Source organism: Cyprinus carpio, chromosome A2 (assembly GCF_018340385.1).
Source record: "Cyprinus carpio isolate SPL01 chromosome A2, ASM1834038v1, whole genome shotgun sequence".
NCBI classification, from domain to species: domain Eukaryota; kingdom Metazoa; phylum Chordata; class Actinopteri; order Cypriniformes; family Cyprinidae; genus Cyprinus; species Cyprinus carpio.
In genome coordinates, this window is record NC_056573.1 from 24181037 (window position 1) to 24202230 (window position 21194).

General features: G+C 36.0%; 1 protein-coding gene across 3 annotated transcripts; it reads right to left on the minus strand.

Annotated features, from left to right (window-relative positions):
- Positions 1 to 97: 97 nt before the first annotated feature.
- On the minus strand, positions 98 to 20524 carry LOC109062683 (nuclear receptor ROR-beta-like). Of its 3 annotated transcripts, none has more exons than XR_006153154.1 (11): positions 20141 to 20524; positions 14154 to 14239; positions 13728 to 13869; positions 11778 to 12245; positions 10839 to 10960; positions 10568 to 10700; positions 8768 to 8875; positions 6706 to 6816; positions 6404 to 6516; positions 5245 to 5909; positions 3807 to 3944 (listed from the first exon to the last, which is right to left on the minus strand). XR_006153154.1 is itself a non-coding variant. In XM_042711826.1 (10 exons), the coding sequence occupies exons 1-10, from the start codon at positions 20145 to 20147 to the stop codon at positions 3783 to 3785; spliced, it is 1452 nt and encodes a 483-aa protein (XP_042567760.1). In that variant the 5' UTR covers positions 20148 to 20511; the 3' UTR covers positions 98 to 3782. The 3 variants fall into 3 exon arrangements, 1 of the variants encoding a protein (XP_042567760.1); XR_006153155.1 differs by having other exon boundaries at positions 3813 to 3944; positions 5306 to 5909; XM_042711826.1 differs by lacking the exon at positions 5245 to 5909 and having other exon boundaries at positions 98 to 3944; positions 20141 to 20511.
- Between the last annotated feature and the right edge of the window lie 670 nt (positions 20525 to 21194).

Below are 21194 nucleotides of genomic sequence, written 5' to 3' on the forward strand. Positions count from 1 at the left end.
AAGTAACTGACAAGTACCTGAACTGAAATAAAGTTCAGTGAAGCAGACAAATCACAAGGGACAACATTTCTTTTTCAAGAATAAAATCCATCTTTAGTTTTTATTTTATTTTCTTTCAATAAGTCATATTCTGTGTCTTATAATTCAGTCTGAAAGAACCTGTAATAGTACACTATCAGAAAGAAGAAAGGTCTTTGACACTTTGTGATTGACATTCACAAAAAAAAATATATATATATATTTAAATATAGCTACAGGACACAGTGATCAAGAATATGGGTCTCCTATTCCGTGCAAAGTGTGTATGTGTGTGTAATGTGTGTGTGTGTGTGTGTGTGTGTAGTCAGCAGAGGATACTGGTGAGACAGAGACCAGTCATCTTCCTGAGAATAAATCTTTGTGTGTGTGTGTGTGTGTGTGTGTGTGTGTGTGTGTGTGTGTGTGTGAGAAACACACAGAGCAGAAACATTTCTTCTACAAAAATTAAATAAACATGAAACCCCAGAAATTGCTTTACAGGGTGACTGAATGAGACAAACACAATTGCGTCTTAACAGGAAGGCATGCATCAAAGGCCTAGAGGTGGGGATTATCAAAACAACACATTTAAAAATACATTACACAGACAGAAGTCCCATACTTCTCATTCTTAAACAAGTGCAGTTTCTTGATGTGAGAGGTTGTAATGTTGGGCACACAAAAAGTAGACTTCCTCTTGTTCATTAAAAACCGAGATACAACACCATATTTTATCTTTCATACAGAATACACACTCATTCATTCATCTAAAGCGCTTAAAACCAGTTGTGTAGTATATATAGTAGTACTATAACAATACCATGAACCTTGACTCAAAGAAGTAGTGGAGAACTCTGTCAAAGCGATGTTTTGGTGCATGAGAATGGAAAAATATGATGGAAGGATGCGATCCGGGTAACAGAAATGGACAAAAGGAGATGCAATCAACAATTTACAAAATAATACAACGGAAACCACACTGGCCATGAGTTGCATGTGGGGTATCTGTACCCAAAACCTGCTGGACTGAGCTTTGAGTGAATCTCTATTTCTCTTGTTCTTTTCTTTCGATTTGTGAAAACAATGCTTTAGCATCTGAAGACCACCAGACAGGTGATCCCATACGAGGAAGGTTCTCATAACACGAGGCTGGGGTCATCAAGGTCATCCCAGCTCTGTGTGTGTCCCAGAGAACAATGTTGAAAAGCCATCCAGCCTGGCTTGGAATAACTGTCCGTCTCCTGTAAGCGTTTCATCTGAGTCACTTGTGGAGGGCAGTTCCAAAACAAAATCCATGCCAGTTCAACTTCTGGATCCAGTATTCCCATGCACATGGTGAAGGAACTCAAACGTCAGCTGATGAAAGTCCTGGATTTTTTAAACATTTCTATCTCTCTTCCTGCTCCACCTTTCTTTCTCTTTCTTATAAAATATACTAATTTATTTACATTCCTATTCAAAATAATCTTTTAGAAATGTCCATATAAATTATATGAACATTTAACTTTCTTATTTTAAAGTGGCATTTACAAGGGAAGGGGATGTGGGACTGAGGTTTCTCATTGCATTAAAAAAATAATAATGATTAAATTAAAAAATAAGGTGCAGCACCAAACACTGTCAAAATGTGCCTGAGCAAACAAGAGCATGTGTGGGTGGAACAATTGTGTCAAATATTGTATTTGCCAACAGTCTGGTTCTGGAAGTAAAAACTGAACATTTTTTGTTAATTGGGTAGTTAATTGATAGTATATTCTTTTGTTAGAATTCTTTTCAGCTTATGTTTAAAATAGTCATATTTAACATAGGAATTTGTAAGGAGAACAATTACCCATGATGCTGTGCAGACAATCGCACCAATCAGAGAGTCGCACCCAACAAATCTCATCAAAAGAGCTTGCAGGGAACGCAAATGACATGAGCCAGTCAAAATACTTAAATATTTCTGTATGTATGTGCATATTTTGAAAAAAACTTAAAATATATTGTTTCTATTGATTCAATCCAAAACTTTAAATGAATAGTTTTTTATTTCACCATCATTAACTCGATTCTCAATCACAGTGCTTCATGGGTTTGTAGATTTTCCCCTCACTAAAGACAGTAATACAATCTTGTACCTGTGTTTTTTTGTGCTTTTTGTTTTTTTTTACTAAAAGTTTGTAATGTTGTAATTCTACCTGTAGCTCATTGGTTTGGTTCATGGCTAGTAACACTTTAACAAAGACAGAATCGCTATGGGGAAAAATAATTATTGGAAAAATATACTTCCAAAACCAACACTGCTGAAAAATTGGATGGACACTAATGCACTCTATTCTTTATAGTCATGCCATAATTTGCAAACCCCTTATTCATAAGACTGTATTCTGTTGAATACGTTTTGCATATAATTACGTGTTAATGCTAAGCACTGTTGCACTCAGAAGTTGTTTACTAGAGTCTAATACTGTACTAAATGTGACAAATTCTGCTGAATATGAGGTATGAGGTCATGTAAATAACTGTAAAAGTGAGGATTTTATGGTTGCTGCTGCGTTATTGTAACAAAACAAGGTGTTTACAAATATTTGGCTATGACTGCACACTTATGGTGATTACCAGGTGGATGACTAAAAACTGGTTTGTTTAAATATCTGTAAAGGAATATTCAAGGTTAAATACAAGTTAAACTCAGATGCTATCAGATACAGTTATGAACTGTAAGGTTATGAAAAGCTGTTTTATAACTGTACAGCTGCCCCACAGACTTCCACTATAAGTGCATTTCTGTCAATACTTGTTCGTTTTCTGAGATGATTCAAAATTGTTTTTGAAAACATTTTTTCTAAATATAATATTTTCGAAATTTTTATTTATTACTGATTATTATTAAATTAAACAATTAAAAATATAATTTTTTTAAACTGAGAAATGAGCTTGACTTGTATTTAATGTGGAATGTTCCTGTTGCACTGGTAACATTGGTCCCTTCATTTTTAATAAACAATGTGGGCACATCAGTTTTTTTGTTTGTTTGGTTTTTCTGAGTGGATTGTCAAAGTTTTATAAAGCATAACGCAAGACCAAAAGTGCATTGTGTACATTCGGTCTCAAATCAAAATAAGTGCTTTTGGGATACATTCATGATTCGTCTGAGGGTGAAAAATGAGGGAGGAAGAAAGGTGATATTAGTGCTTTAAGAGTGATTCGACGGGGAAGAACGGGTGACGGTCACCTAGTATGTTGTAGTCGCGTCATTAAAGTGTTGTGCTCTCCTGAATGTTGATGTGGAAGAGAGTTTGATCCTGTAAAACTCTTAAAATGATAAAACCTCTTATAAAACTCCTTTAAATATCTCTGTGTACAGATGCAGAAGCAATAGTGCCATGCTTAGACATCAAGTTGGGACAAAAGCCATTGCAAGCATACATCTGTACATAGAAGATAATTTCAGAGTGTTTCCATAAAATAAAAATGAATTTGAGAGCGAAACTCCAGGAATAATCCCAATACGAATAATGTTTTATGTGTTGTCGAATCTGAAATATTTTGTTGGCCCCTATGTTTGTGTATGAGCATTTGCGCAGCAGGTTAAGGGTGTATGTTTGTAGTGTATTGTGTGTGTATGTATGCTAATAGTGCTGCAACAGACTGAGGATTCTCCCTGGAGGTTTTTGAAATGCTGTTTTTACACGTAATGGCATGCTTTAACACTCACTCGTAATTTCCCCTTCACACTCTGTCATCCTCTCCCTCACTATCTCCCTCTTTTTCCCCACTCTCTAACTGTTGGTGGAGTCAGGGAAGTTGATCTCACTGCCAAACACTTCCCTGTACAGAGGTGGGAAGCTGTAGGCTGTTTCTGGGTGAACCAGACGGAAGAACTCCAGCTTGTCAATATGCAGGTTACAGATGGACTTCATCTGCGGTAGTTTGGACACCATCTGCAAACACAATAGATAGACACTTTAGACAACAAACTAAAACTACTGGATGTCTTAAGCCTGACCTTTGGATTAGTGCACAAACACACTTTTTGCATGGCTATTTAGTAATAGCAAATCAACCAAACCATGGAACAGAAGTTAAACTACTGTTTAAATGTTTGGGGTCTAAACGATTTTTAAAATTGCTTTTGAAAGAAGTCTTTCTATATTCCTATATGTTTTCCTGAGGTCCCTTGTTGATCTATTCTCTAAGTTAACTCCACACCTATTTCTGTTCTCACTGATCTCTTTCCTCCAATTATTTAAGCCCTGTGTTCCCAGTTTCGTATGATGTTTGATGTTTTGTGCCCATGTGGTTGTTCTGTTCTCCCTGTGGATTTATTAAAATTACTTCCGTGGACTCTACTCCTTCGTTGTGTGCTTAATACTACAGCCACATGTAAGAGAATACAGGGCCAAAGTTTAGATTTGCAGAGATTTCTGTTTATTTTGTTTTATTTCTTTTTCTTTTTCTCCTTCCTCCCTGATGGATCTGCCAACAGTCCAACTCCTATGCCTGGAGCAGGTAGATCGCTCCCTTGAGGACCACATAAGGGACTTCATCAACCTGGTAAATCTCACCACCTTCCCGGACTGAGGCTGACTTAAGAGACAATACACAGTTAGCAGCCTGGGAAGGTGGTAAGATTTTTGGTTCTGCGCTAGCTGCCTGTGGATGGTCCTCAAGGGAGTTCTGCTGCATTTGTGGAGTAGGTGCTGGAGAATAATGGATTATATTTCTCCGTCTGCCCTGCTGAGGACATCTCCAGCCCATCTCCCGATCCAGAGCCCAGCCAGCCGTCACCATTACGCTATACGAGCGTCTGCCTGAGCCCACCGCAGACGGAGAGCCAGAGCACGCCGCGATCAACGAGCTATCGCAAACAAGAGCGACAGAGCGGATCATCGCCCTGGAGCCAGAGCCTCAAGGCACATCGAACCAGGTGCGTGAGCCGGCAACACCGTGTATCGCCTTGGGTTTAATAGTGGAGATCGACAGCTTGGAGGGGAAGTCCCGCCCACATGCCCGCCGCCGAGGGTGAGCTGCAACTGGCCTCTGGATATTATGAGGAACTAAAAGACATTTTTAATGTGGATTTAATAGACTGGTTTGGGGAGATAATACCCAATTCTCCTGAGTCTCTGCCGGTTCTGCCCAGCTCCTGTTCCCCTGTGTTCCCTCCCAGCCTCCCTCTCCCACCTCCTCTCCTAAAACCAGTCAGTTCCTCAGCCCTGTCTCCACTGTCTCTCAGCTCACCCTCAGTCAGCACCATCCCGGCACTCTGATTCGCCTCCGGTCGGCCAGTCTCCAGCTCCACCTTGGCGTAAGGATCCCCTATCTCCACCTCCGGCCTCTGAGTCCTCAACTCCACCTCGGCCCTTAGACCCATCGGCTCCGTCTTGGCTCCAAGCTCCCTCATCTCCACCGTTGCCTGTCATCCCAATCGCTCCATCGGGCTCCCTCGTCCCTCCGGCTCCAACGCGGCCTTCCGGATACCCGCCTCCGCCTCGCTCGCATGAGCTGTCTGCTCCGCCTTGGCCCTCCGGAACCTCTGTGTCACCCTGGCTCTGCGCCTCTCCGTCTCCATCCTGGGCTCTTTTTCCGCATCTCCATCTCCGTCAGTCAGCCCCCTGGTGTCGCCAGCCCTACCTCCACCATGGCTCCTCCCTCCAGCGACTCCACAGTGGGCCTGCGGTCTGGATCTCCACCTGGCTTCTCTCAGCGTCTACTCTGCCCTGGCTCAATGGACTGTGTCCTCTCCCTTTTGCCTGCCCTTCGCCTGTGCCTCGTCCTCCTCCTGAACCCCCGCCCTACATCCTCCATTGGACTGTTCGGCGTGAGGACACTGTGTTCTCCTCAGTTTCTTTGTCCTGTATTAATGATGTTTGATGTTTTGTGCCCATGTGGTTGTTCTGTTCTCCCTGTGGATTTATTAAAATTACTTCCTTGGACTCTACTCCTTCGTCGTGCGGTTAATACTACAGCCACACGTAACAGTAATATTATGAAAATTTTTACTACTTAAAATAACAATCTGTTTTCTTACTTCTTCTATTTGAAATGTGTCTTAGAATGTAATTTATTCCTGTGATGCAAAGCTGAATTTTCAGCATCATTACTCCAGTCTTCAGTGTCACATGATCTTTCAGAAATCATTCTAATATGCTGATTTGCTGCTCAAGAAACATTTATTATTATCAAAATTGAAAACAGTTGATTCACAAATCAGTTTAATCTAATAACTCACTAAATCACAAATGATTTTAGGACTTGAAATTAATTGACTGAGAACGTTTTGTTACTCTCCTCTTCTGATTCATATTATTAGTGTTTTAATTATTTAATTTCATTTTCTTAAATATTCTTGAAGTTCAACTGTTTATCTGTAAAGAGATCTGTGTGTGTGGTTTGTCACCTTATCCAGTTTCTCAGTAGTGGCTCTGTTCATGTGCAGGCTGTGCTGAAGAGCCACGTAAACCTTCTCCTGGAGCTTCTGCACCTGCTGAGACTCCGTCAACCACGGCCGATCTGAGCGCCACACAAACACAGAGCAGACGTTTCAAACTGTGAGAATGTGTCTTATTTTATTCTTGTGTGCAAGTCTGAGCATGGCACATATTATATTTTTTCAGAGAGCCTACAAACACAGCTTTATAAACCTTTGCTTCAGTAAACGAGTCTCTAAATTGGTAGCAGACATACGTGTGAGAGTCTCACCTGGAGCCAGCAGGACCGCAGCGCTGAATAAAGCCATTTCCTCCTCACTCAGCTGAAGACGGCTCAGACTTTTAGCCAATTCAAAGACAGCGTTCACCAGGTCATCACACCCTACAAAGACATGCATATGCTGGTTACCATGCTAAAGATGGAGAAACAAATTACATTTCCATTGAGGACCATAATATGCACAGAACCAATCTGTTTTTATTTAGCATGAAATGATTTAATACATCTACTGGGTTCCAATAATTATGAAGGAAATTATAAGATGTTCTGGGTACAAAGCTTTAGGTTATTTGTGAGAATAACACAGTTTCCAGCATTAAAACACAACAAGCTTTGCTTTATCATGAATATCATGGTTGGCTTCTATGTTTGTGTTGTGCATTTTATCATAACATGAACATCGCATTTAAAGTTGTGATGAAACAGAAGTGTCACTAAATATTTGTGTTATTTTCAGAAGACACAGTTATGATATTTTAATTAAACATTACAAGTCATTTAAAAAAAAGAAAGAATTAAATTTTTGGGGGAAGTCGTGGCCTAACGGTCAGAGTGTTGGACTTACAACCCAAGGGTTGTGAGTTCGAGTCTCGGGCCGGCAGGAATTGTAGGTGAGGGGAGTGAATGTACAGCACTCTCTCCACCTTCAATACCACGACTGAGGTGTCCTTGAACAAGGCACCGAACCCCCAACTGCTCCCCGGGCGCAGCAGCATAAATGGCTGCCCACTGCTCCGGGTGTGTGTTCACAGTCTGTGTGTGTTCACTGCTGTGTGTGTGCACTTTGGATGGGTTAAACGCAGAGCACGAATTCCGAGTATGGGTCACCATACTTGGCTGTATGTCACGTCACTTTCACTTTTTCACTTTCAAATTAAAGATGCATGGATTAATTGTTCACAAAATCTATAACATGCATTCAAAAATAGATAGGATGAGTTTCATTTCATGCTTTAAACATACAATTTAAAAAAAAAAGATGTGGTACAATCTACAAAAATTTTTATCAACTTCTTTCAAAAATAAAGGTTTTTATTTGATATATTATGCGGAAAGGGTGCTTTCTGCAATGCATCCATTTAACTTCAATGAGCTATTACTCACCCGAGCATCGCTTGTATTCACTAACTCGGTTAAAAACCCATTAGCTCTTGTGGCTTATTGATTCATGACGCCTCTGCTCTTGCTCTTAAGAGGCTGCTGGTGTTTTGCATTATAAGGTAAAGAGGATGTGTTTGATGTGGAATACTAGAGTACTGAATACTGCCTACTATTTTTTTTCCAAGAAGTTTCACATTATGGAACTGTACAAATTTCAAAGATCAGTTTACTGCTACATTGTTATCACATGACCTCATTACATTTGATACTTAACCACTACTTAATCTTACCTGCATGTTTAGTTTTGCAAGGGTATCTAGTTATTCTTCCAGAAATGTTATTTTGCATTAATTGCAATACATTTTTGTGTAAAACCATCTCAGTAGTATAAATAATAAAGTACCGGTAGTATGTTAGCATGCTATTCTGAGTTCACAGATTACATCTAGTTTGCATCTTGAAAGTAAAATTGAGTGCATTAAATTATGGGATGCCTGAACCCAGTATGAATGTGTTGTATATTGCATATTATATCATCCATAGCTATTCTAATGTTTACACTTTACTTAAAGCCTTTATATATAATGCTTTGTAAAAGCAGTTTTATTGCATTAATTATGCCTTGTAATGTACCTTATAATGCATTGAATGATTTCATGAGTAATTGTAAACAGTTATAATACATTATAATACTTATCTATTCACTCTGTTGCACTTTTAGAAAGTATAATGCCTTAAAACACGTGACAAACAAACCTTCAAATATTATAATGCATTTTAACATTAGATAAAATTATTTAGGAAAATATATTACAATGTATATTATCAATACCTTTATGATGCATTAAACAAAGGCTTCAAGTGTTACCAATAACTGCTCAGAGTATAATGTATACTTTTGAAATAGTAGCCATTAAAATGCATGATATTCTTTACATCTCAGGACACTCACCGAGAGCTTTGAAGAGCTGAGGACTGGCGAACTTGCCATCAAAAAACATTGTGTTATTTGAAGAGTTGTAAGCACGGCACATTCGGATCAGCAGGATTTCCAGACATCCTGGAACAGTAATAGAAAGAAAGAGAGTGGCCAAAAAACATGATGGGGGGGAAGCAGTAAAGAGAGGACAGAGACAAAAGGAAAAACAGAAAGAAAGAAAGAAAGAAAGAAAGAAAGAAAGAAAGAAAGAAAGAAAGAAAGAAAGAAAGAAGAAAAAAATACAAAAAAAAAGAGTACAGTGGAGAGGGAAGGAAAAGCAGGAATATGCTCCACCATGCAAAATTACATAAATTGCAAAAAAAAAAATTTTTAATTTCCAAATATGAGAACATGAAACATTATCAAAATGAAAAGTCATTGTGTTTGTGATTGTTTCAAATAACGTTAAGAAAAAGGAGTTTTATTTAGTGAAGGGTTTTTTCATACGGTAAGCACGAAGAGTAGAAGTAGACAGAATGTTGGAGAAACAAACACAAGAGGAGACAAGCATTAGTGCAAGTATCAAGTATAAGATCGAACACAGAAAAACATGGACAGAACTGAATCCTGTGGGGTGAATTCACAAAACAGCTGTGCATCATTTGGACATCATTCTGACGTAAAATGTGCTTTTTTAAGGTAACCACGCACAATCCAGCTTAACCAGCCACTATACGTTATAAAATATCTCTTTTGCTTGAGCATCATGTTTTTATATTGCATCTACGTAGCTCAACTCTGGAAGCAGAAAACCATTGATTGATGGTAAAATAATGAATAAGTACATTCTATCCAGGCATATATCCAAAAACAGTGCAGTCGAGCACACTGTATTTTAAAAATTATTATTTCAGGTGTTTGGTATGGAAGCTGATTAAAAAAAAAAAATTATCCACAAATTCTGACTTTTTTACCCTCAAAATTCTGAGAAAAAAGTCAGAATTGCAAGATGTTACCTCACAATTCTGAGAAGAAAGTCTTAAACTATATTATACATGTTATATTACTAGAAAATTTTGTGTAAAAAAAACAAAATTGTAATTAACTTTATTTTCCTATTTCTTAACGGAAACAAGGTTGTTCTGAATTTTTCCCCACAAATGAGTTTATATCTCGCGATTCTGAACAAAGCAGTCAGAATTGTGAGATACAATCTCAGAATTTCAAGAAAAAAAAGAGGGAATTGTGAGATGTCGCAATTACCTTTTTTTTAATTCCTTAGCAGAAATAAGCTTGTTGTTACTTTTTCCTCACAATTCTGAGTTTATATCTCATGATTCTGAAAAAAAGTCAGAATTGTGAGATATAAACTAAAAGTTTAAAGGAAAAAAAAGTGAGATAATAAGTCACAATTGCCTTTCTTACTTTTTATTCGGTGGCAGAAATAAGATCCCACAGTTTGGATCACAATGCATCCTTCACAACCAAACATTCTGCATGACTGAAACATGTCCTGTGTAAATTGCACTCAACACTAATTTTGTGTGTGTGTTTGCATTTGCCATTATCTGAATTACATGTCAGTATCTGCTCTCAGAGTATTCTAGATGTAGTATGCTCATGACAATGCTCATGAAACTGAGAGTGTTCTTGAATGGTGTTAGAACGTTACTAAATGTGATTAAACTAATAAAGAGATTGAACGGCTGCCCAGGGCCACATTAGAAACGCCACAGCATAGCGTTGAGTGGATAAGGTGATGTGAGTGAGAAATCTGTTGTATAATCTGGGATTAGTCATCTGTAATCCATGTGAGACAAAGGCAGCACTGACCTGCTTTGAGCAGGATGATCTGGTCATTCTGGCAGAGGTCCATGAATCCAGAGATGCGCTTGGCGAACTCCACGACGTACTGGATGGCGTTTGTAATGTGCAGGGCGCACTGCTGCCACATCCATTCTGCAGACTGAATGCACAGAGACTGTTAATACATCCATTAACAAAGAGACACAAACCAGCGAGCACAGTCACATGATTGACCATCTATTTATGTATTTGTCTAATATAATGTTGGGGCACATCATCTAATATGATAATGGTGTACCTTGAGCTGAAAGCTGCGGGTTTCTTCAGGTGTGTAAAGGTTCCAGGTCAGTTTTTTCAGCTCTTCTGTGCTGTACTGACACGTCTCCAGGTGAGACTTCACAACATTTTGAGTGATTCGCTCTAAACAGAAATTCATCACATGAACACATTTTCCTTTAGTATCTGTCTATCTAGACATAAATATATATATCAAACAGATATAACAAACAAATGGTATAAAAATATGTTATATAGATATACCTATAGGTACATTTAATATAGATAGATTATAAAATGGACTAATTATAATTAAATAAACACACACACACACACTATATATATATATATATATAGAGAGAGAGAGAGAGAGAGAGAGACAATTATATAATCTATAAAAATAACTATATATATATATATATATAATACATAATCTAAAAATATATTATAAAATAAATATTATATGTAAATTATACACTATACAGTACAATATACACAAGTAAATTAACATATACGGTACAGATAGATATATTTAAAGACAGATACATAAAACTATGCCTATAATTCTATCTATAATGTATAATATTATATATATAAATATATATATATACACACACACACACAATATTTAACAATATAATTATTTTAATTAGGCTATTAGATTATTGTATTTTTATTATGTTATATTACACAATTATATATATATATATATATATATATATATATATATATATATATATATATATATATATATATATATATATATATTTATTTAATTTTACTGTAATAAAAAAATTATTTGTGCCTGCACAAGATGATTTTCATTGTATTATAGAAACAAACATTTGGTGGAAAATTGTTATTAAAATAATGTCAGTATCTTATCCTTGTTATGTTAGAATAATGATTAAAATAAATAAAGGACAAGATCATAAAATGAAGATCTCTAGTGACAGCTCACCTATGTCGTGTAGAGAGCAGTTTTCTGGTAGAGATCCCAGGAAAGAGTGCGTAAGAAGACTGTTTTCAGGTAGAATATACTCATGCTTCACTTCCGCCAAATCTACAGCGCTGGGCTCTGGAGAGCTCTGATTGGACGAACTTCCACTTCCAGCACTCCCAGACCCCCCGCCACCCCCGAGCATCTCCAGAGAGCAGTACTCGCCCGCCTCCTCTGGGGTGAGAGGCAGGTCAAACAGCAAACCATCAGGCAGCGTGGCGATGTCGTCCAGGTCGCTGAGGGTGGAGCTGGAACCACCGCTGCTGTACGGCCGGCTGTGTGTGATGTCTTCACCCGTCTCTTCACGGTCACGTGGTGCCAGACCACCACCCAAACCCGCCAGGCACTCCCGAGACAGCTGCTGGTGCCGCTGCACCTCCGCGTACAGGCTGTCCCGCTGTTTCTTTGACATTCGGCCAAACTTCACCGCTACAGAAAGAAAAAGTATTACATATTCACTTAGTACAATTGAAATATCATTTATATAATTGATTGTATTTATTTACAGAATTTTAAGATCTGATTTTTTATTTTTATTTTTTGGAGAAATTAAATATTTTATTCAGTAAGAATTCAAAAACTGATCAAAAGTGGCAGCAAAGTTGCATGTATAATTTTCATTAAAGAAAAAGATTTCTATATCAAATATATGCTGTTTTTTTATTATTTCTAATCATTAAAGAATCATGAAAAAAAGTATCCATAAAAATATTAAGCAGCACAACTGTTTTCAAAATTGATAAGAAAAATTAAATCTTTCTTGATCAGCCAATCAGCATATTAGAATGACTGCATACTAATAATGACAAATGAACATTCAGTTTTGCATTACAGGAAAAATGTACATTTTAAAATGCATAGCAATACAAAACAGTCATTTTAAATTGAATTAATATTTTGCAATATTATACATTTTACTGTATTTTTAATTAAATGTATCAAGCCCTGGTGGGTATAAGAGGTTTCTTTCAAAAACATTACCAACCCCAAACTTACTTATCAGTAGTGTATATTTATTATATTTATCACTGTATATATTACTGTTTAGTATTTTTTTATTTGCAAAATATTAATGTATACATTAATAATTATATTGTATTTTTTAAAAATAAAAAAGTAAACTGTAAAGTGCATTAGTACTGTATAATATTAATTGTTGCATGTTTATAAAAAAAATAGCCAAATAGCTCTAACTTTTTTGTTCTGTTCAAAATATAATTTCTCAAATAAATATCTCACACAAATATACAGTATAGAAGTTTGATGTTAGATGTATTTTTTTTAGGGTGAAAACAAGTAGCTCTTAATTTATCTTCAATATATGGGTTCTTAAATTCACACTTCTAATTCTATTACACTGAATCATTAAACCAAAGAAACATTATATTTGTCATCTGATACACAGACCACTAAGTCCTGATTTAAGACTATCCATAAATAAAATTTATCATGACACAGGTATTTGAATTTGATGAAATCATGCACAAGTTCTTCATACATCCAATCAGGCTCACATTGTGACTGAATAATACCATGTAGTTGCAAAAATCATAATTGTGGGAAGTTGTGGCCTAATGGTTAGAGAGTTGGACTTGTAATCCAAAGGTTGTGGGTTCGAGTCTTGTACCGGCAGGGATTGTTGGTGGGGGGAGTGAATGTACAGTGTTCACTCCCATCTTCAATACTACAACTGAGGTACCCTTGAACAAGGCACTGAACCCCCAACTGCTCCCTGGGCACCGCAGCAAAAATTTAAAAACATTTTTTTTCAGAGTATGGGTTACTTTCATAATTGTTGACATGAAGTCCCCCTCAGCTGCCCTTTGACCCTGCCTCTCCTCATATAGTACTAATATTAGAGTCATGGTTCCTAATATTCAGTTTTTGTTGGGCATTTAGACTTGCGCTCACCATCACGGCTCATGCCAAGTGCCAGACACTTCTGCAGGCGGCAGTGCTGGCAGCGGTTCCTGTTGGTTCGGTCGATCTGGCAGTTCCTCTGCCGTGAACACGAGTACATGGCATTATTCTGCTGGCTGCGGCGGAAAAAACCCTGCAAAACAGAAACATGGTTACCTCAGCATACAGGACGGTTAATATCAGGTGCGGCTTTCATAGGTGTGCCCTGGTGCCACATGACGAACATAAAGTCATATATACTGACTCAGAAAACAGATGCGCACAAAAAATATCAGGATAAAACATAAGGAGGGACAGAGCACAAAAAGATAATTTTGCTTGCATGACGAACTGAACTCTAGAATGTGCACATCTAGGGTAAGAAAAAAATGAAAATACAATATTGTAATCATTAGGGTATTATGGCAGAATTCTTACCTTGCACCCTTCACATGTAATAACACCATAGTGAATCCCAGAGGATTTGTCACCGCAGATTTTACATGGTATAACCTCAATTTGAGCTGGAAGAAAAAACAAACAAACATTGTTTTAAGCATTTAAAAGCAAAAAGATTTCATGATACACAAAGAAACTCATCCAGAGTGAGTAAAAGGGCTGGCATAATCATTCTGTACCCCTCACACCCAGCCCACTTCCTCTTTGAACTGTTTCTTCTCTCAGGCCATCTACATCTACTGTGCAAAAAAACATGTGCAATACCCAACTCTCTATACTTGATTTAATATATTATACATCTATCCACATTTCCTTGCATAATTTGTGTATAGCACATCTGTACATACAATATACTATCGTCTTTTTGTCTATTGTGTATTGTTTTTTAAAAAAAATATTTTTACTCACTTATTTTTATTTTGATATCTATGTCATCCAGTCTGTGCACTGGAAGTTTCTGTCACCTAAACAAATTCCTTCTGTGTGTACACACACTTGGCAATAAAGCTCTTTCTGATTCTGACATTGTTTTGACAAACACCACAAATAATATCAACCAATGAAGATTACTGTCGGATAGAGAGATCTCTCACGCTCTGCATGGCGTGAAGGAAAGAAATAGCCAGAGGATTGATTTTCTGACTGAAGGGTGTATTATGAGGCCTTGATACGACTCATATGATCAGTGGAACACAGTGTAGTGACTTTTAGAAACTAGATGCCTGGCATCCATGCAGACAGATATATTATAACACATATTTCCTAAAATAACAGTGAAAAGTGTATAAATAGGTTTATAATTATTGACAAAAACTAAATAAAAAAAATTTAATCATTACAAAAGAAAGAAAAATTATAAAAAAAAAATATGTGCTTTGGGATAATTATTATGCAATAAAACATTTTCATATTTATATTTGTTTTTATATATGCAAACATTTATTTATTGACAAAACTACATAAATAAAAAATCATTAATAAATGAATAAATGAAAAAGAATAAACAAAATAAATAGCTCTGTGATAACAATTACACAATATGCAATAAAATAGTTTAGTGCTGTCAAATGATTAATCGTGATTAGCTGCATCCTAAATAAAAGTTTGTTTACATAATGCGTGTGTGTACTGTGTATATTCACGTTTACATGCATTTACATGTATATATATTTATATTCATATAATTTATATTATATATAAGTATATTTATATACAAAGATAACATATTTTTCTTAAATATATGCATGCATGCGTGTGTATTTATATTATGTACCTAATAAATGTACACAGTACACAAACATATATTATGTAAACAAAAACTTATTTTGGATGCGATTAATCGTGATTAACAGCACTAATATTTTTATATTACATTTATGTTTTTATATGTAAACATGGCTTTAATGATTGACAAATACTAAATAAATAAAAAGTAAATGCATTAATAAATGAAAAAATAAATAAACTAAATAAAGAAATGTGTTTTTATATATTTAATGATAACTGTTTGACCTAAAATCTTCATATTAATAAAAAAAGTTCATAAAAATGTCAAGCATCAACTTCCCATATATAGATAGATAGATAGATAGATAGATAGATAGATAGATAGATAGATAGATATAGATAGATAGATAGATAGATGAATAGATAGATAGAATTAACTTTCTTATATAGATAGATAGAATAAATCAATGAATGAAAAAATAAATAAATGTGTTTTGTGATAGTAACACAATTATTATACAATAATTTGCTTTTTTCATATTTTGCATATAGTGGTGGAATGGAAGAAACTAAGCTTGCAAAAACACGCTTAGTAGGAAAAAAACATCCTCCATTTTGTCTTTCTAGCTCTGTCAGCTGAAAGCAATGACCAAGATACACTGTGGCATGCAATGGAAAAATCTGTAAGCCCTTGGGTGCCCCTCCCGTACCGCTCTCTGTACTGTTATATAACCTTCGTCTGCAAACATTCCACAAACACGCCATTCAGGGCTGCTCAGTCTAATAATGCAGATGTTCCACCTCCCTGCCACTTCTGATAGCCTATTGGTTTATGTTTAGGCAGATGTGTCTGTGATTGGCTGGCTCTGAGTGTCGCTCTATTCGGCCTGGCTGTAAGCCCATGTGGACTTGCTGTCCTACTGACATACTTTCTCAGTGAAAAGGGGAGGGCGGCTGTGGGCGGATCCTCGGCGAATGTCATTGTGAATAGGCCTTTCCCTTCTCTTTGTTAAGGTGGAGCTGGTTTCGATGGGAACACGTAACAATTTTGACACGTCAAAAGAACAGGAACAAAACAAAATAAATTTCAAAATTTTTGTGTAAAAATACTCTGTAAAATAAATAAAATGTTATATGAATATTTATATTGTGATTATTATTATTTTATTATTATTACATTATACACGTGTAACCCCCAAAAAAGTGCATTAACACACAATGTGTGTGCGTGTGTGTATGTATATATATATATATATATATATATATATATATATATACACATAAATTTCATATATATATTACATATACACAACCGTCCTTTCTGGTTCTTGAATCTAATTAGCTGAGAGCCTTTTCCAGAGGTGCCATATTCTTTTTTTTGTAATGGCTTTTCTATTTAAACCTGTCTATTTAAAATAACTTGTGTATATATATATATATATATATATATATATATATATATATATATATATATATATATATATATATATATATATATATGCATACATACATACATCTATATGTATGTATATATAATTCATTAAACAATAATTGTATAAATTCAATAAAAAACATTTTAAATAGGTCATTCTTTTTTATATTTAAATGGCTTTTCGATTAAACCTGCTACATTAGCTGTTTAAAAACAGTTAAACATTTAAAAGTGATTCTTGAAGTGTTTCCATTGCACTTTGTGAGGAATCCTGACCTAAAAATACCTAATGTACTCATCTGTTTCATATTAGCATCACTGGGGAATCATGATCCTTTAGTTTCCACAGTCTCTTACGTTCTAAATGCCATCTGTATGATATAACGGAGAATAAACAAAAAAATGAATTTTTATGTGCATGGCGATTCAGGAAAATGTATAAAATCCAGTTTAAGTGGCAGCCGCTGTTATCTGTGTTTAGGTATAGGTGCTGTAATCCAGTCAGCTTTGAGAAAAGAACACTGTGTTAAGCAGTAAAGTCTAACTTGGTGACATAACACAAGACGGCAGATTAGATTAAGCAGAAGAGCACAACCGATTTTAAGCATTCAAGTTAATGCAAAAGGAGCCACTGACCCACCAAATGTCACAAGAACAATCTCAAACAATCATTTAAATGTAGACAACTGTGTATCATTTTTTCATTTTTGACTAAAGTGCATGTAATGAGATGTTATGCCATGTTACTAATCGCAAATGAATTTTCCCTCAATGATGTGTCTGTCTTGTCACAGTGATGAGCAGAAGGGTTTCTAGTCACATGGTTGGCATATGTAGGCCAGAGTAAAGAGCAAGCATTTAACACCTCACCTATTTCACATGACACATCCCCAGGTCTCGCTCAAGCAATGTGAAATCCTGATAGCTTCATGCAGATAGAACAGAATTACACTGTAGTTTCTGGTAAGACAGTCAGTGACAGTAAGTCACTTCTGGTTTCTGCTGTCTGATCGTCATGAAACCAAGGCAATTCAAGCCATGTTCACTTTAAAAGATGCATTGATGCCATGCCAAACCAAACAGTAGGAGAGGCAAATGTCAATGCTCTAAAATAAGATCCACTCATCTAATGGCTCTAAATGGGAAAATAGCTTCTTTTATGCATGTATTAGTCTGTATGCTTTTTCTTTAATATGAAACAATTATCATAATTTTAGTGTTGACTAAATAAAAAGGAAGGCTTATTATTAGAACAGAGAGGATGTGAGTTGCATGAAGGCCGATGACATAAAACACACCATACAAAACTTCCAGGATTTATACACCAAAAATATTCCTGACAAAGTGCAGATCTGCTCTTTTCCAATAGAGTACATATATAACCCGCTACAGCCTTCCTGTCCTCAGCTGCCCTGTGAACATGAGCCACGCTGTGTATATTTAAACACAGCCCCACCTCACGACAGTATGTCTGGACATGTACGCCTGCAATTGCCTTAAACATTTGTCCAGAGAGCAAACAAAAAGGGAGAGACACATAATCGCTTTGAGCTTACAGGCAAAGAGTTTGGATCATTGGTTAAATTAAAAAGAAAAATGATTATGATTTAAAACGTACTCAAACCCAGGTGAAGGGTAAGAAGAAGCCAAGAAGCTAAGGCTAAAGAATTCTCTGCTTTGTTAAGATTTTGTAAGAGGAGTCAGAATTTGTACATTTAATTTTATAACATATTTTAATGAATGAATGAATTACATGTTTTCACTAGAAAAAAAATGTGCAGAGTGGTATTAACCATGATATTAAAGTATAAACTTGTCATTGTTGTGGTAAATTACTGTCATAGTGATTATGATCATTTAAATGTATAATATATTTAAAAAAAAAAATAAATACTATGCACCTGAATTATTATTATTCATACTATTATATTAATTATTTACTTTGTGACAACAAAGAGGTATTAATGTGAAAACTTGTTATGTCATGGTAAATTTGTCATAGTGCTTATAATCATTTAATTACATATTACATTTAATTATAAATAAATGCTTTGCTCCAGAATTTGAAAAATTTCACTCTGTCAGAGGAAAGAAAGTACAGAGTGGAAACTCTGGAAAATCAATGTGTTATGTATTTTATCATCATTATACAAACATATTTGCTGCGGAGATATAATCTTTCATAGTTTTGGAGCTCTCGCTAATTTTATAATAGTATTTTACAATTTTTATTATAAAATGATATATAATACAATAAACATTTCCATATAATAACTACATTTTAATTAATTTTATATGTAATTCAATTTATAACATGATATTTTGGTATAATATAAAATGTATATAGAACAATAAAACTTAACTTCACGCAACAATGCGTTTAATTTTTGCATATTTTGTTCATGCATAATTAAAACGTATGTTTATCAACAAGAAATGATTGCAAGTCACCATTATGCATGCATTTGTTACATACATAGGTGAGATTGTTTATTGTCTAGATTAAGATCGGAGTTCAAGTTCAAACTCAAGTTCATGATAGAAAGCGAATGCAGAGGCAAAGGCGGTGGCCATCATCACCAACACACCGCATGGGTTTGCACGACTCCAGCAAAGCGCCTCCCCCCGTTCGCGCGCTCTCTCTCCCTCAGTCCCTCCTGTGAGTGCTGTGTAATGCTCAGTGACATAACTAGGTCAGTAGAACAGCAGGTTTGAGCGCTGCTCACACAGCCGGCCATGCTGCCCTGCGAAAACAACAACACGCAGCCCACACCTCCATCTCCAACATTTACACTCAACAAAATATCACAAGAACCGCATAAAGCGAGGAGTACACTCAAAACAAGCCGTGTTTAGAGAAACATTAAAGTTTATTAGAGTGACTGCAAGCGTCAGCACATTTTATTCACCAAATACATGTAAGTATTTATATTTTCAGGGGGTATATTATTGCTTGATACAGAAAAAAACATTCCACTAGTTTGACTCTCATTACATAAAAAAAAACCTGTTAAACATGCCAGAATCACGACCTGCCGCTTCTGTGTCAGAATTCCATGATTTTGATACATTTTTACATCTTACTCTGAAACACTGTAACGTTTGACAAAGAATGGAACGCCAAAAACGCGTAACAGAGTAACAAGTGGCCGCGCGGCAACTGTGACAAGAAAGCAGCGCATGAAAACATACGTGCACACATTTCTATAGCTAAATGTTTGAAAAAACTATTTAGAGGGCTTTTTTAAAAGCAACATGCAAAGTCGAAGTAATAGTTAAGTGTGATGCAGTGCTCCGAATATCTTACCTCTCATTTTGACCGCGGTTTCTTGATTCTCCAAAGTTTATGGGGTGCGGAGCAATACTGTTCGGACTAAGTAGCTACCATAACACAGCTACTTAAATTAAACTTTTCAGCTCCGACTGTGAGCATTATTAGGAAAATAAAATATAAGAGAGCTCCTCAAAGTAAATTCGCCTCTCTAAAGGTCTACTGTTGCGCTTCGGGTACAAAAAACGAAAAGTCGCTCTCGACGAGTGTTATGGCGCGGTATGAATCGTCGTCGTTCTCCCTCTCCTCTCAGTCTACCCTGCTAACCTACTTTCAGCCGCGTGGACTCCAGCATGATCTCACTGCCGCGCACTGCTCACGGGGACGCGCATCCAGTCAGCGCTTAAGGTGGGACTAGAATGCAGCCATTCAGAGTGCTTTTTTCATTGTAACAGTCAAATTGAATTAATTTAATGTAAACATGTTTCAAGAGGACAACGGACTTGGTCATAAAGGCATAAATTAATTGCAGTTTTTCGAGATTTTGTACAAGTCTTACATTGTCCATGCATAAAAAAATTACATTTACAAAATTCTCTACATTTTAATGCAATAATAACAATAATAATAATAAATAAAAATAAACTAAAAATTTATATTTGTCATGGCCAGCCAAATCAAAGGTTATGAGGGACCAAAAAAAAGGCTACTATGGAAGTCAATAGCTACCGTCAACTCTATGGTTTTTAACATATCTTTCAGAATATGTTATTTTGTGTTCAGAAATTAATACAGGTTTGGAACAAGTGGAGGGTGAATAAATGATGACAGAATTTTCATGTTTGAGAGAACTATCCCTTTAAAGTCATTATTAATTCTGTTACTTTCCTGTTACATGGACTACTATGAAGCAGCTTGGAAACAATCTCTATTGTACTGTATAAAGCGCTACAAAAATGAAGGTGACTTGGAGTAAATAAGCCTTGGGTTGGCTTGTCTAATGTCAGCTAACTCACACTGAGTCATTTTTTGGTGTACAGCTCACTGGAAACATTTGAAATGTCACATTTAAATGCTGGTTGGGTTTATA